Genomic DNA, 17,444 nt, shown 5'->3' on the forward strand with positions numbered 1-17,444 from the left:
TACCTCTTCGTTTCTCTTGCTGGATCAAGAAGGCCGAGATCATCGTCGAGCTGTACGTGTGCTGAACGCGGAGGTGCCGTCCGTTTGGCACTAGATCGTGGGACTGATCGCGGGACGGTTCGCGGGGCGGATCGAGGGACGTGAGGACGTTCCACTACATCAACCGCGTTCACTAATGCTTCTGCTGTGCGATCTACAAGGGTACGTAGATCGAATATCCCCTCTCGTAGATGGACATCACCATGATAGGTCTTCGTGCGCGTAGGAAAATTTTTGTTTCCCATGCGACGTTCTCCAACAGTTAGCTATAGTAGTAGCGATAGTAGTAGTTGGCGTGACGACTTCACGGAAACACGATGATGGAGATCATGATGATGGAGATCATGGTGTCACGCCGGTGACGATGATGATCATGCGATGCCTGAAGATGGAGATCGAAAGAGCAAAGATGATAATGGCCATATTATGTCACTATATGATTGCATTGTGATGTTTATCATGTTTTTCATCTTATTGCTTAGAACGACGGTAGCATAATAAGATGATCCCCCTCAAAATTTCGAGAACGTATTCCCCTAAGTGTGCACCGTTGCGAAGGTTCGTTGTCTCGAAGCACCACGTGATGATCGGGTGTGATAGATTCTAACGTTCGTATACAACGGGTGTAAGCCAGATTTACACACGCGAAACACCTAGGTTGACTCGACGAGCTTAGCATGTACAGACATGACCTCGAATACAAGAGACCGAAAGGTCGAACATGAGTCGTATGGTTGAATACGATCAGCATGAAGTTGCTCACCATGGTGACTAGTCCGTCTCACGTGATGATCGGACACGGGTTAGTCAACATGGATCATGTATCACTTAGATGACTAGAGGGATGTCGATTTAAGTGGGAGTTCATACTTAATTTGATTAAATGAACTTAATTGTCATGAACTTAGTCTAAAAGGTTTGTCTTTATAAATATTGTAGATGGCCAACGTCAACCTCAATTTCAACGCATTCCTAGAGAAAAACAAGCTCAAAGATGATGGTAGCAACTATGCGGACTGGGTTCGCAACTTGAAGCTCATCCTTGAAGCAGCTAAAAAGGCTTATGTCCTCGATGCGCCGCTAGGTGACCCTCCCGCTCCCGCAGCAGCCCAGGACATTCTGAACATCTGGCAAACGCGGAGTGATGACTACTCTCTCGTTAGGTGTGGCATGTTATACAGTTTAGAAACGGGGCTCCAAAGGCGTTTTGAGCAACACGGAGCATATGAGATGTTCCAGGAGCTGAAGCTAGTTTTTCAAGCTCATGCCCGTGTCGAGAGATATGAAGCCTCTGACAAGTTCTTTAGCTGTAAGATGGAGGAGAACAGTTCTGTCAGTGAGCACATACTCAAAATGTCTGGGTTACACGGTCGTCTGACTTCACTTGGAGTCGAACTTCCGGATGATGCTATAATTGACAGAATCCTCCAGTCTCTCCCACCAAGCTACAAAGGCTTTGTGCTTAACTACAACATGCAAGGGATGGAGAAGACCATTCCCGAGTTGTACTCGATGCTCAAATCTGCAGAAGTAGAAATCAAGAAAGAGCATCAAGTGTTGATGGTCAACAAGACCACTAGTTTCAAGAAAGGCAAGGGTAAGAAGAACTTCAAGAAAGACGACAAAGCTGTTGCCGCGCCCGCTAAGCCAGATGCCGGGAAGAAGAAAAAGAACGGACCCAAGCCTGAGACTGAGTGCTTCTATTGCAAGGGAAAGGGTCACTGGAAGCGGAACTGCCCCAAATACTTAGCGGACAAGAAGGCCGGCAACGTTAAAGGTATATGTGATATACATGTTATTAATGTGTACCTTACCAGCGCTCGTAGTAGCTCCTGGGTATTTGATACCGGTGCTGTTGCTCACATTTGCAACTCAAAGCAGGAACTGCGGAATAAGCGGAGACTGGCCAAGGACGAGGTGACGATGCACGTCGGGAATGGTTCAAAGGTCGATGTGATCGTCGTCGGCACGCTACCTCTACATCTAACATCGGGATTAGTTTTAAACCTTAATAGTTGTTATTTAGTACCAGCTTTAAGCATGAACATTGTATCAGGGTCTTGCTTAATGCGAGACGGCTACTCATTTAAGTCAGAGAATAATGGTTGTTCTATTTATATGAGTGACATGTTTTATGGTCATGCTCCGCTAGTGAATGGTTTATTCTTGATGAATCTCGATCGTGATGTTACACATATTCATAGTGTGAGTACCAAAAGATGTAAAGTTGATAATGATAGTCCCACATACTTGTGGCACTGCCGCCTTGGTCATATCGGCGTTAAGCGCATGAAGAAGATCCATACTGATGGACTATTAGAGTCTCTTGACTTTGAATCATTTGACACATGCGAACCGTGCCTCATGAGCAAGATGACTAAGACTCCATTCTCAGGAATAATGGAGAGAGCAACCGGCTTATTAGAAATAATACATACTGATGTGTGTGGTCCAATGAACGTTGAAGCTCGCGGTGGTTATCGTTATGTTCTCACTCTCACCGATGATTTGAGTAGGTATGGGTATATCTACTTGATGAAGCACAAATCTAAGACGTTTGAAAAGTTCAAGGAATTTCAGAGTGAGGTTGAGAATCAACGTGACAGAAAAATTAAATGTCTACGATCTGATCGTGGAGGAGAATATTTGAGTCACGAGTTTGGAACACACCTAAGGAAGTGTGGAATCGTTTCACAACTGACGCCGCCTCGCACACCACAACGCAACAGAGTGTCTGAACGTCGTAATCGCACTTTATTAGATATGGTACGATCTATGATGTCTCTTACCGGCTTACCGCTATCATTTTGGGGATACGCATTAGAAACTGCAGCATTCACTTTAAATAGGGCACCGTCTAAATCCGTTGAGACGACACCGTATGAACTATGGTTTGGCAAGAAACCTAAGTTGTCGTTTCTTAAAGTTTGGGGCTGCGATGCTTATGTGAAGAAACTTCAACCAGAAAAGCTCGAACCCAAAGCGAAGAAATGCGTATTCATAGGATACCCTAAGGAAACTATTGGGTATACCTTCTATCTTAGATCCGAAGGTAAAACCTTTGTTGCCAAGAACGGATCCTTTCTAGAGAAAGAGTTTCTCTCGAAGGAAGTAAGTGGGAGGAAGGTAGAACTTGATGAGGTAATTACACCCCCTCTCGAACAGGATAGTAGCACAACGCGGGAAGTTGTTCCTGTGGCGCCTACACCGACTGAAGAGGAAGTTAATGATGACGATCATGAAGCTTCGGATCAAGTTACTACTGAACCGTGAAGGTCCACAAGGGCACGTTCCGCACCAGAGTGGTACGGCAACCCTGTGATGGAAATCATGTTGTTAGACAACGGTGAACCTTCGAACTATGAAGAAGCGATGGCGGGCCCGGATTCCAACAAATGGCTTGAGGCTATGAAATCCGAGATAGGATCCATGTACGAGAACAAAGTATGGACTTTGGTGGACTTGCCCGATGACCGGCGAGCCATAGAAAATAAATGGATCTTCAAGAAGAAGACTGATGCAAACGGTAATGTAACCGTTTACAAAGCTCGACTTGTCGCAAAGGGTTTTCGACAAATTCAAGGAGTTGACTACGAAGAGACTTTCTCTCCCGTAGCGAAGCTGAAATCAGTCTGAATCATGTTAGCAATTGCCGCCTTTTATGATTATGAAATTTGGCAAATGGACGTCAAAACAGCGTTCCTTAACGGGAACCTTAAGGAAGAGTTGTATATGATGCAACCAGAAGGTTTTGTCGATCCTAAGGGCGCTAACAAAGTGTGCAAGCTCCAGCGCTCCATCTATGGTCTAGTGCAAGCATCTCGGAGTTGGAACATTCGCTTTAATGAGGTGATTAAAGCGTTTGGGTTCATACAGGTTTATGGAGAAGCCTGCCTGTACAAGAAAGTGAGTGGGAGCTCTGTAGCTTTCCTCATACTGTATGTGGATGACATATTATTGATGGGGAAAAATATAGAGATGTTGGAGAGCATAAAGGCCTATTTGAACAAGAGTTTTTCAATGAAGGACCTTCGAGAAGCTGCATACATATTAGCCATCAAGATCTATAGAGATAGATCAAGACGCCTCATAGGTCTTTCGCAAAGTACATACCTTGACAAGATATTGAAGAAGTTCAATATGAAAAACTCAAAGAAAGGGTTCTTGCCAGTTTTGCAAGGTACGAGATTGAGTAAGACTCAGTCACCGACCACGGCAGCAGATAGAGAGAAGATGAGTTATGTCCCCTACGCTTCAGCCGTGGGCTCTGTAATGTATGCCATGTTGTGTACCAGACCTGATATAAACCTTGCCATAAGTTTGGTAGGGAGGTACCAAAGTGATCCAGGCATGGAACACTGGACGGCGGTCAAGAATATCCTTAAGTACCTGAAAAGGACTAAGGAAATGTTTCTCGTTTATGGAGGTGACGAAGAGCTCGTCGTAAAGGCTTACGTCGACGCTAGCTTCGACACAGATCCGAATGACTCTAAGTCAAAAACCGGATACGTATATGTGTTGAATGGTGCGACAGTGAGCTGGTGCAGCAGCAAGCAAGAAGTCGTGGCAGCATTTACATGTGAAGCGGAGTACAGAGCTGCTTCAGAGGCGGCTCATGAAGGAATTTGGATGAAGGAGCTCATCACCGACCTTGGAGTGGTTCCAAGTGCGTCGGGTCCAATGACACTCTTCTGTGATAACATTGGAGCCATTGCCATAGCCAAGGAGCCCAGGTTTCACAGGAAGACGAAGCACATCAAACGCCGCTACAACTCCATCCAGGACCATGTCCAGAGTGGAGTGATAGATATTTGTAAAGTACACACGGATCTGAATATTGTAGACCCGTTGACTAAACCTCTTCCACGAGCAAAACATGATCAACACCATAATGCTATGGGTGTTCGATACATCACAATGTAACTAGATTATTGACTCTAGTGCAAGTGGGAGACTGTTGGAAATATGCCCTAGAGGCAATAATAAAATGGTTATTATCATATTTCCTTGTTCATGATAATCGTCTATTGTTCATGCTATAATTGTATTAACAGGAAACAGTAATACATGTGTGAATAAATAGATCACAATGTTTCCCTAGCAAGCCTCTAGTTGGCTAGCCCGTTAGTCAATAGATGATCATGGGAATTAGATGTCATTGATAATGTTATCACATCATTGGGAGAATGATGTGATGGACAAGACCCAATCCTAAGCATAGCACTAGATCGTATTGTTCGTATGCTAAAGCTTTTCTAATGTCAAGTATCTTTTCCTTCGACCGTGAGATTGTGCAACTCCCGGATACCGTAGGAGTGCTTTGGGTGTATCAAACGTCACAACGTAACTGGGTGACTATAAAGGTGCACTACGGGTACCTCCGAAAGTGTCTGTTGGGTTGGTACAAATCGAGATCGGGATTTGTCACTCCGTGTGACGGAGAGGTATCTCTGGGCCCACTCGGTAGAACATCATCATGAGCTCAATGTGACTAAGGAGTTAGTCACACGATGACGTGCTACGGAACGAGTAAAGAGACTTAATGGAAACGAGATTGAACAAGGTATAGGTATACCGACGATCGAATCTCGGGCAAGTTCTATACCGACAAACAAAGGGAATCGTATACGGGATTGATAGAATCCTTGACATCATGGTTCATCCAATGAGATCATTGTGAAGCAAGTGGGAGCCACCATGGGTATCCAGACCCTGCTGATGGTTATTGGCCAGAGAGGTGTCTCGGTCATGTCTGCCTGTCTCCCGAACCCGTAGGGTCTACACACTTAAGGTTCGATGACGCTAGGGTTATAGGGAATTGTTATACGAGGTTACCGAAAGTTTTTCGGAGTCCCGGATGAGATCCCGGACGTCACGACGAGCTCCGAAATGGTCTGGAGGTAAAGATTGATATATAGGACGGATGGTTTTGGATACCGGAAGTGTTTCGGGCATCACCGGTAACGTACCGGGACCATCGGGACCACCGGAGGTGGCCCCGGGGGACCACCGAAAGGGGGCAACGACTCCGGGGGGTAAGGTGGGCCAAGTGGGGGTGGGAACCAGCCCCTAGGTGGGCTGGTGCGCCTCCCCACTCAGCCCAATGCGCAGGGGAGAGAGAAAAGGGGGGGGCAAACCCTAAGCCAGGTGGGCCTAAGGCCCACCAGGTGGTGCGCCACCCCCTCCTCCCCCCTCTGGCCGCCGCACCTCCCATCAGGGGGGCTGCCGCACCCCTAGGGTGGACACCCTAGGGGTGGCACCCCCTCTCCCCTCCCCCTATATATATCGGGCACTTTTGGCCATTGAGAGAAAGATTTTTCCCTCTCCCTCGGCGCAGCCCTGCTCTTCTTTCTCCTCCTCTCTACCGGTGCTTGGCGAAGCCCTGCCGGGAGACCTCGTCTCTCCATCGACACCATGCTGTCGTGCTGCTGGAGTTCTTCCCCAACCTCTCCCTCCTCCTTGCTGGATCAAGGTGCGGGAGACGTCACCGGGCTGCACGTGTGTTGAACGCGGAGGTGCCGTAGTTCGGCACTAGATCGGAATCGCTGCGAGTACGACTCCATCAACCGCGTTCTAGCAACGCTTCCGCTTAGCGATCTTCAAAGGTATGAAGATGCTTTTACCCCTCTCTCGTTGCTGGTCTCTCCATAGGAGGATCTGAATATGCGTAGGAAAATTTTGAATTTATGCTACGTTACCCAACACTACCGCTGGCTGCAGCGGTACTACCGCTGACCCTCCGGCGGTACTACCGCTGGCTGCAGCGGTACTACCGCTGGCAGCGGTACTACCGCTGACCCTCCAGCGGTACTACCGCTGACCCTCCAGCGGTACTACCGCTGGCTGCAGTGGTACTACCGCTGAGCCCATGGTAGCGCAAAGATACTACCGGGCCAACCACCGCCAAGAAAGTCTTCGCAAAAATGTCCGACGCAGTACAACCGCAAAGATGATGGTACTAAAATCTTGGAGCGGTACTACCGCTCACCAGGGGCGGTACTACCGCTGGGACAGCGGTACTACCGCCAGCTCTAGCGGTACTACCGCTAGGGCCAGCGGTACTACCGCCAACTCTAGCGGTACTACCGCTAGGTCCAGCGGTACTACCGCTCTCCACTGAAACAACCATAACTTTCGCATACGAGCTCCGAATCGAGCAAACCCAAGCTTGTTGGATTCAGGACAACAAGAGCTATCCAAACAGGAAATATTAAGACCATGAAAATATGAAAATGCCAATGATATAGAGATGTGAGTCCTCTATGAATGAAGAACCGGCAAAAACTCCAACATCGAAAACATCAAAGTAGATGCATATGGACTCCATTTTTGATGAACTCGAGCTTGTCATGAAGATGACCATAAGCTCTAAAACTCATAAAAAGAAACACCAAACAAGAACCAAGAAGTATGATGCAAGGATGCAAATGGTTTGAGCTCTCAACGAACGATACGATCAAGCTACTCACTTGAGAGCCCCCCTTGATAGTACAACAATCTATCCTAAACAGAAAACCTATCAAGGGCAAACCTATACCTTGCACCTCGTCCTCTTGAGCTAGATGATGATGATCTTGGCTTCCTCAAGATGGACCACCTTTCTTGATTGCGTTGGCTTGGTGAAGACTAGTTGATTGCTCCCCCATACTCACTATGGGTGAGCCACTCTTCACCAAATCTTCACAACTTCATTGCCACCACAATGGACGGCAAGCTTCAAGCATGATATCTTCGTGTTGATCCACTTGAACTTGCACACCGCAATATTGATGACGATCACCACTTGACGTCATCCTTTATGGGTTGTATGAGATCTTCCTCTAGACGCAAGCCCATGGAAACACACCTAACCCCCACATAGAACCCTCACAAAGACCATGGGTTAGTACACAAATACGTACTGGACAATGCTTACCATACCATGGGATCACTTGATCCCTCTCGGTACATCTTGTACGCTTTGTGTGTTGATCATCTTGATTTACTCTTTGTATGACGACTTGATCAACCTTGAGTCTCTATGACCATTCTTTGGATAATACAGTGAATACCACCTTGGTCAACATATAAACTCCTTGAACCCAACATATGGACTTCAAGAAGTGCCTATGGACAAATCCTATAAATATAACTTAAGGCAACCAATAGTCCATAGGAATTGTCATCAATTACCAAAACCACATATGGAGATATATGCTCTAACACCAGCGGCCAACAAACATATGCCAGCCTCCAAAAAAAGTGTGGATTTCATTTGTCTCCACTGAACGTGCTGCCCATTCCCTCGTGGCTGGACATGAAGGGGGCTCGGCCATCATGGCTTTGCGTATCGTTAGGATCGAAGGGAATGCCACCACCACCACCACCACCAGCATCGCCTTCGAACATGATGCTCACCCTCAACAAGCGGTTGGTCTCGTCGTTCGCTGCCGGTATTGGGTCGAACAGGTTGCGGGCGTTCTTCATGGCGTCGGTCCATAGCTCGCACTGCCGTTTTCGCTTCCCCCTAGAGGACTATCTGCTACCCATTGGGGTGGCGTTGAGATCGATGGCCATGGGTGCTAGCATGAACGGCGCAACCACGCTCACCTCCGATGAACCGGAGCCTGAAAAGATAGACAAACGGGAGGCTTGCAGGTGATGAAGGTGGAAGCCGTGCGCCTACGACGTGGTCGACATGCACGACGAGCCCGGAAGTCAGGGACAAAGGGGCGACGAGCCGGTGCTGGTCACGGCCACTGCGGCAATGACGAGCCTGTGCTGGCGTGAGTTTAGCCCTAGCATCAGTAGAGTCTGCCTCGTGGCCTCGCGGACGAGTTGGTTGGTCTTCACAGCCTCAATCTCTTGCTGTGCGGCAGCGGCAAGGGTGGTCGCTGTTGGGGAACGTTGCATGAGAAATAAAAAAATTCCTACGCACACGAAGACCTATCATGGTGATGATCATCTACGAGAGGGAGATCGAATCCACATACCCTTGTAGATCGCTAAGCGAAAGCGTTAATAAACGCGATTGATGTAGTGGTACGTCTTCACGATCCGTCCCACGAACCGTCCCATGATCCGTCCCACGAACCGTCTCACGATCCGTCCCGATCAAGTGCCGAACGGACGGCACCTCAGCGTTCCGCACACGTACAGCTCGGTGACGATCTCCGCCTTCTTGATCCAGCAAGAGAGACGGGGATGTAGATGAGTTCCCGGGCAGCGTGACGACGCTTCGGTGGTGGTGGTGATCTATTCCTGCAGGACTCCGCCCGAGCTCCGGAGAAAACCGATCTAGAGGAAGAACTACGAACTAGAGGAGAGGGCAGCACGTGGCAAAGTTGTGTCTCAAAAAGCCCTAAACCTCTAGTATATATAGGAGGAGAGAGGAGGCAGCCTTGCGCCACAAGGGAGGCTCCCTTGGGTCGGCCAAAGTGGAGGAGGGAGGAGTCCTCCTCCAATCCCAATTGGATTAGGACTCTTTCCTAAATTTCCCACCTCTTTTGGATTTCCCACTTTTTCCTCATGGGCTTTCCTTCGATAACTTTGTCAACCCATTATGCCTTATTGCGCATCCAATAAACCCATGTGGACCCCTTGGGGCGTGAGACACTCTGTGTTCAATAACCAATAGCGGGACCTAGATGTCCATATTGACTTCCACATATTCTACAAAGATCTCTATCGGTTGAACCTCTATTTCAAGGATTCAGTTAATCCCGTATGTTGTTCCCTTTGTCCTTCGGTATGTTACTTGCCCGAGATTTGATCATCGGTATCTCCATACCTAGTTCAATCTCGTTACCGGCAAGTTTCTTTACTCGTTCCGTAATACAAGATCTCGTAACTAACTCCTTAGTCACATTGCTTGCAAGGCTTGTTGTGATGTTGTATTACCGAGTGGGCCCCGAGATATCTCTCCGTCACACGGAGTGAAAAAAATCCTAGTCTTGATCCATGCCAACCCAACAGACACCTTTGGAGATACCTGTAGAACACCTTTATAGTCACCCAGTTACGTTGCGACGCTTGTTAATACACAAGGTATTCCTCCGGTGTCCGGGGTTGCATGATCTCATGGTCATAGGAACATATACATTGACATGCAGAAAAACAGTAGCAATAAACTGACACGATCATATGCTACATTTATAGTTTGGGTCTTGTCCATCACATCATTCTCCCAATGATGTGATCCCGTTATCAAGTGACAACACTAGTCTACGGCGAGGAAACCTTGACCATCTTTGATCAACGAGCTAGTCAACTAGAGGCTCACTAGGGACATTGTGTTGTCTATGTATCCACACATGTATTTAAGTTTTCAATCAATACAATTCTAGCATGGATAATAAACGATTATTATTAACAAGGAAATATAATAATAACCAATTTATTATTGCCTCTAGGGCATATTTCCAACAGCCACGACCGCGGCATCCCTCCTAGCTTCTTGTGCGCGCCGGCGACACTTCCTCCCGGACGACTCAAGGGTGCGCTCCTAGTCGTTCAGCTCCTTCTTCTACCTCGATTTCGCCGCCGCTTTGCAGACGAAACCGTCGTGGGGCTTGCCTTCTTTGGCGGCGACGGGGCAAACGATGACGAGGGAGGCAAGGCAGGTGGCGTCGAGGCGGCGCATCGCTGTCCATTACGCGCGCACATGTTGGCAGAAGTGTTTTTTAGGAAAAGTGAGGGAAAATGGTGGTGTTGTGCCACCGATTGACGGGCCGGGGGGAGGAAAAGGATGGGTGTCACACGCGTCTGTTCCTTATCCGTGTCGACGCAAATCCGGTTCAAATATAAATCTAAAATGAGTCACATATGAATTAAAAAATGGACGCACGTCCGTTTGAATCGGCGCGTTGGGTCAAATTTTATTTTGCGATGACTCAAACAAACACAGGACGGATGAAATGGATGGAGTTGCTGATAGGTTATCTTGTTGCAAGGTTCTCCACCACTTGTCCACTTTGCACACAGAAAAGAAGACAGCCTTAAACTAGTCGGTCTACTGACATTGACACGCTGCTTTTGGAGGGTTAGTTATCTCTGGTGTTTCCTAAGATGATTGTAAGTAGTAAGAGGATTATTCTTGCTGCATGCATAATCGATCAATCCCGTCGGAATGGGCACCCGGGATCAGTATTTTGCACGCCCCTACGTACGTACTACTTTCCACCCTGATCGAGGGCCGGGACTTTGGTGCGTGCAGCCTCGCACAGTCTCCACTGACCTGACACTGTCATTGGCCGGTAGTAGACTAGATTCTCCGTCTTTTCTGCTACTGGCGACAGTCCACCTAGCTATTAGCATCAGCAGGTGCTTGAGCTTCCTTCAGTTCTCTCCCTCAGTTAATACAGTCAAATAGCGTCAGTTCCCTGATTAACCCCGCTAACTACGAGTTCAAGCTGAAGCCCCACTGATTCAAATCATCAAATACCAACACAAACCTCGCATGCATGTGAGGGTGCTGTACTCTAAACCTCTGTGCGATGCCACTTATCTGACAGCAGCCATGATGCCTATCGCATGCTGCTAATCGGTCCCTCCCTGATCTCTGCACCAAAGCGACGCAAAACTTCCCTTCTTTCCACGCCCCACTTTCCACCCCTTTTCCGCTTTCCCTTTGGCTATACCTATGCCGAATCATTTCATCTCACTACCAACGCTGGTCTTTAGGAGGATCATGTGGGCTAGTACAGCAAAGAGTGTGCATGGGAGGGAGTGGGGAGCCACTAACCATGATCCCGGGATTATTTTTCGTAGTAGTACCAATCTTGCGCGCCCCATTTCTATACGGAGCTGTGGCAGCCCTTTTTCCCCCCGGCACTCTTTTTGTTCCTCCAAACATATGCATTTTCTTGTGGTTTTCTTTCTCCTCCCGCCACATTTGCCACCACCGGATCTGTAGCTGAGATCTCGCTTTTGGTTCAGTGTCCGGCTGGCCTCCCTTTAAGTAGAGGCTGCAGCCAGGCTAAGCTCCGCTTCTTGTAGTTGTAGGTTCTTTCTTCCGCTCCCCGTCCTGCAATTTGGCAGCCAGCAGGCAACCAACAGTGACCCTTCACACCCCCATCAGCAGAGGCAAAGCAAGTCCCTGAACCAAGTGAAGGTATATAGTGTAGCATACTTCTCTTTTGCCAGCAATGTGTTACATGGTTCTGACTTGTGGGTGCTTTTCAGCTTTGTCTGATTGATCACTCCTAGTGTAGAACCAATTCGGTAGGAGCGCTGCTGCTATAGTTGAACTGTGCTGATTTCTTCGGTACATTTGCTTATGGATTTGCAGGGACTGTTTTGACTGCGAAGAAGACCAAGGAGGAGGCAGCCATGAGCGAGTCTGGGCAGAGGTCGAGGCCGTGGCCAGTAGGGGACGCCGCGATGACGCCGTCCGAGCCGGCCGCGGCCGCGGACGCGAGGGGCGAGGCGCCCACGCTGAGGGACTTCGGCACGTCCATGGACGCCATCTCCTTCGGGTTCGCGGCCACCGCCATCCTCATCTCCATCTTCCTCCTCATGGCCATCTTCGAGCACCTCATCAGGCCCCAGGCGTTCCAGGCGCCGGCCGACTCCCCGCGAGGCAGACGCCGGCGTAGCCACCGCTCTCCCGGCAAACCCCGGAGCCCGCCCATGGTAAGACCCAGGATCCTCATCTGGCTACGTGACTACGTACTCACCGCTGACTCCTTAATTTGACCACGTAATGCGTGCGTGATGCGTAGTGGTTGCTTTTGATGAGATAGCTGAGATGTCAGAATCTGCGTGTTTCAGGTGCAGACAGTGCTGCGGGCGGCGGACCTGTCGGTGCTGATGCCGGGGCAGCGGTACCCGACGTACCTCGCGCAGCCGGCGCCATTGCCGCCGCCGTGCCCCAGGGAGGGCATGCACTGGCCGCCGCACGACCACCGCCGCTCCCACATGCCACCCTAAACCATCTCACACGGTCGAAAATTTCGTTCAGTTTTTGTACAGCGGGAGATTGTGTAAGGAGAATGTGAACAAAAATCCTGGTTCGTTGTCGGTGCCGTTCTTTTTCTTCTACGAATTTGCAGAGTCTTCTTGTCGATGCTATTTTTGTAAGTTCTTTTTTTTAGGGAAGCTATATATTCTGCAGATGCACGAGTGTAGTTTTTTTTAGAACGATGCCGTCCTCAGCTTGAACTTGAAGGCCGCTATCCCAATGGCCCATAATCGGCACCCTCTGACTTTCGCAAATTCTTTAAATGATGGCCCGAATGCCTATTTATGTCATTCCTTTTTTTCAGAAAAATGGCATTCATGTAGGTTATTGACAAGAAAAGGTGGACGTGGGTTTTTGGATTCTTCAACTTAGACAAAACAAGGTCTCACTTAGAACTCCTCACGCATTGTGCTTCACTATAGTTAGGCCATGTTTGAAACCACAATAGATTATGATAATCTGAATTATGAAAATAGATTATATAATCTGGTTTATAAAAATAATCTAGGTGGGCATGTTTAGAGGCCAGATTGTATAAACTGTAATCCAAGTTTTACATTGCATAATGACCTGTCTGTCCTCTGTTTTTTAAAAGAGGAGGATGGTGGTGGTAGGAATGTAATTATCTTCAACTTTATAAGGATAATGGGTCATTTGCAATCCATAATCTGATTTTAGCTGGGGTAGAGTAGATTGTGAGTTTTTAATAATCTGTCCATCTAGTTTTTATAATCTACACCATAATTTGTCCTGTTTGGAGATAGAATAGATTATAAAAACTTGATTATATAATCTGAGTGGTTCCAAACAGGGTCTTAGTATCATGCATGTCAACTAGACAATTTTGATGAGGTGGTTTCGAATTAAATAAAGAAAGAGAGGATTGAGTATCATATCATGATACCGTATCATATTAAATGTTATGTTATTATGTATAATGCATGACAATAAATGATCTAGCCTATGATATTATGCATTACGAGTGTACTGTCATATGCACGATACTAGTATATGATACTACCAATTACAACCACGCTCCGTCAACGTCCTGCCATCCGTCGCGGACCATCATCACCCCCGAAACTCATTTTCCGCCAATGCGTGAGCTCTAAGCTCATATCCACCGCCTTGCAGCCAAAGTTGTCAGAATCGCGATTCTGAATCGGATCGGAGCTCCGTTGCTAGGATCGTGAATCGTAGAATCTTAACTATCAGGATCGTAGAAACTTAGATTATATGAGCAAAATCGTAGAATTGGAGGGTCTATTTTGAATCGTAAGATCTTCAGATTCTAAGACTTAAGTCACGATTCTGACAACGTTGCTTGCAGCTACTTGGTCATCATCGCCTCTCCCTCGAGCTCTCGAGTACCAAAATGTTGCTGGGCCAATTCGTTGTTGCAAGGCCAAAATTTGAGTCCGTTCGAGCGACTACATGGGACAAAATCGTTACTTTGAATTATGCTCCACATGTTGTTGTGTCCATTGGAGAAAGTATTTTGCCATAATCGGTATTTTATAATGCAGAGTAGGATAGTGAGGGCCAGTTCTTTTGCCGCAATCTATAGATTCTCCCAGAATCCGACCCCTTCTCAGCTTCTCCAAAATCTTTGACCCCATTTGTCTTACAATCCTAGCTAATTAGACCTTAACTAGATAGGATTGTAAAATAAATGTGACTCAAAGATTCTGGAAAAAGTTAACGAGGGGTCAAGATTCTCGGATAAACCCATATTCTGGCAAAAGAACTGGGCCTGAGTCGGCTGAACTTAGCAGCAGGGAGCACGCTCGGTCACTGTTACAGCGCCTGAATTCGTGCCTGGTAAGAGGGCGATAGTTCGGTTGGTAACACGTCATGTCAAGACGACAAGAATCCATATATGCACGCACCGGATTGTAGCGTAGCAATTCTGTGGATACGAATTGGCGTCACGAAACCCCGTGCCCCGTGGTGGTCAAATCAGACGCTCCTTCGTCCTGCGGGGCCCCAATCCACCGAATGATTTCGCCCCAAACCCATCCCAACCCAACCCAACACAACACCGCGAGCTGCTGATCTCACAGCACTACGCTCTCCTTTCTCGTTCTCCACTGCCGCTGCTGACGAGTGACGAGCACCGCGCACGCGCCGCATCCACTCCACCTCGCGCGCCAGTACAAATCGCAGGCCAGGGAAACCTCCTCGCCACCAGCCCCACGCCCGCAGCAGCACCAGCGGCGGGAGCAGGATGAACGGCTACCGCAACCTCGCCTCGTCCCCTCCGGCGCCCAGCGGCGGGGAGCCGGAGCCGGAGCCAGCCCCGTCCCCGGCCACGGCGAAGGAGGGCAAGTGGGAGGGGGCGGCGGTCGGGGCGGCGACCATGGTCAGGAACCTCTCGTCCGCCTCCCACAGGTTCGCGGCCGTGGAGCGGAGCAAGTCCACCAGCGGCCGCCGCTTCCAGGCGGTCGTGAGGAGGGCCTTCTCCATGCGGAGGCAGCCGGCGTCCAGCCTCTCGGAGGGGTACTGGCGGATCCACGACGGCCTGGACGACGGCGACGACGGCGCCGAGGCGCCAGAGGAGGTCGACGAGGAGAAGAAGCGTCAGGCGGAGCCGGAGGTGCCGGGAGACGCCGCGGCGAGCAATGGCGAGGTCGAGAAAGAGGAGAGCGAGAAGAAGAAGAAGAAGCGGGGTCACATCTTCAAGGCGTGCAAGAAGCTTCTTGGATTCAAACGTGTCTAATCTAGTCTGGTCAGCAGGAAGCTTCTTTCATTCAAGATCCATGGACGTTCTCGATGATGTGCTTCCGCTCCGGATCTTGTTCTTGTCTCGTTCGTCGTTTTGAGTAAATAAAGGGCTTTGGTTCGTTGACTTGAACATGGGACTGCGTTGCTGTATTTCTGCGTCATGTCACGTGAGCTCGGCCATTAAATGTGGTCCTGACAGTGGGACTTTGGGGGCATGTACGTGGTCCTTCAGTCAAAGGAAGAGCACCTTGTCCGGCCGCAAAGCCGTGCGGCATGGATCCGCTGCAAACTTCGTGAGGTCTTCGTATTGCTACTTCAAGGCACCCACCAAAAACAGCCCGTACGAGTCTGTTTGGATCGAAACCGACATAAAAATCGATCCAAGCCGAAGATCAAAATAGACTAACGTTATTTTTTGTTTGTGGACGATTCATTTCAGATTTAAATTTAAATCGTGTTTGCGTCGACGTGTAAACGCAATGTGCGGCGTTCATCATTGTCCTTTCCTTGACCAATCTGTCCGTGACATATCCAACATATTTTCCTTCCTTTTTTAAAAGAGAACCTTTCTTTCGCTCGCTTTTTCCCGGTCGCGCGCCATAGACGAAGCGTCGATCCTCGATGCCATCGTGGGCCTCTCCTCCGCCGTTGGCAAGCCTCGCTAAAAGGCATCAGCATCCAAGCCCAAGAAGGTATTGACGCGTGCGCAGGCAGGCCGCTTAGTCGATCAAGAGAGTTGGCCGACGAGAGATGGCGGCCGAGAAGTTGGAAGTCGCCCCCATCGTGGCCCTAACCGTCACCGCACAACAAGAGGCCAACATCACGGAGAGTAACGCCTTCGTTGCTACAGCCACGAAGCACACCCTCATCTACCTAGCGTTTGACAGGCCAGGCCAGCACGGGCTCGTCGTCGTCATCATGGTTGCGACCAGCATGGGCACATCGCTCCCGCCATGGTCGCGACCAGCACGGGCTCGTCTGTTGTTCTCATGCCACGCCCAGAGTCGCCGTGCACGTCTACCACGCCACACACACCCGGTTTCCATCCCCATCCGCAAGCAACCCGTTTCTCCCAACTCTCCAGGCTCCGGTTCATCGGAGGTGAGTGTGGTCGCGCCGACCAGGCCTGCGCCCGCTCCCATGGCCATTGACCTCAACGCCACACCTGCGATCGGATGATCGTCCATCGGACAGAGGAAACGACCGCGCAACATCTCTATCGACATGTTTCCTCACGCCCGCAACTTGTTTGACTCAAAGATGACCATGGACGATGGCTTGGCCAACCGTTTCATCATGGAGGACATCATCTTCGAGGGCGGTGTGGGATGTGGTGTGGGTAGTGGAGTGGGTGGTGTGGCCTACAATCCCGACGAGACCCAAAGCCAAGACGGTCGGGCCCATTGATGGCTGGCCATGAGGGCACGTCCAACACAGTCAAGCTTGATGATTGATCTTTGGCAAAAAGCCATCTTTTTCGTATGTCAGCAAGTGTGCCATCGTGACCACTGCCGAGATGGTGTGGTTGAACTCCCGCTCTTTTTTTGTGTGCTCACATGTGTACCGGCCGCTTGCAAGTACACCGGCATAAACTGTATGGTATTTTTTGTAGGCTGACATGCATGCCGACCGTTGGCATGGCCGCCGGCATGAACTTTGGACGGTGGCATGGCCGCTGACATGAACTCTAGCTACACGCTTTTTTAAGTTCAAACTATTTTATGCGCGGATAAGAATTAGC

At 49.1% G+C, this 17,444-nt stretch overlaps 2 protein-coding genes across 2 annotated transcripts; both read left to right on the forward strand.

The window, feature by feature from the left end:
- The first annotated feature begins 11,764 nt into the window (after nucleotides 1-11,764).
- On the forward strand, nucleotides 11,765-13,131 carry LOC123440439. Its single transcript, XM_045117004.1, has 3 exons — nucleotides 11,765-12,130; nucleotides 12,308-12,651; nucleotides 12,790-13,131. Exons 2-3 carry the CDS (start codon nucleotides 12,349-12,351, stop codon nucleotides 12,946-12,948), a joined length of 462 nt encoding a protein of 153 aa, XP_044972939.1. The 5' UTR covers nucleotides 11,765-12,130; nucleotides 12,308-12,348; the 3' UTR covers nucleotides 12,949-13,131.
- A 1,757-nt stretch (nucleotides 13,132-14,888) lies between these two features.
- Nucleotides 14,889-15,833, forward strand: LOC123440440. The gene has a single exon (XM_045117005.1). The coding sequence runs from the start codon at nucleotides 15,207-15,209 to the stop codon at nucleotides 15,696-15,698; it is 492 nt and encodes a 163-aa protein (XP_044972940.1). The 5' UTR covers nucleotides 14,889-15,206; the 3' UTR covers nucleotides 15,699-15,833.
- The last annotated feature ends 1,611 nt before the right edge of the window (nucleotides 15,834-17,444 follow it).

The sequence above is a fragment of the Hordeum vulgare genome, chromosome 3H (assembly GCF_904849725.1).
Source record: "Hordeum vulgare subsp. vulgare chromosome 3H, MorexV3_pseudomolecules_assembly, whole genome shotgun sequence".
Taxonomy (NCBI): Eukaryota; Viridiplantae; Streptophyta; class Magnoliopsida; order Poales; family Poaceae; genus Hordeum; species Hordeum vulgare.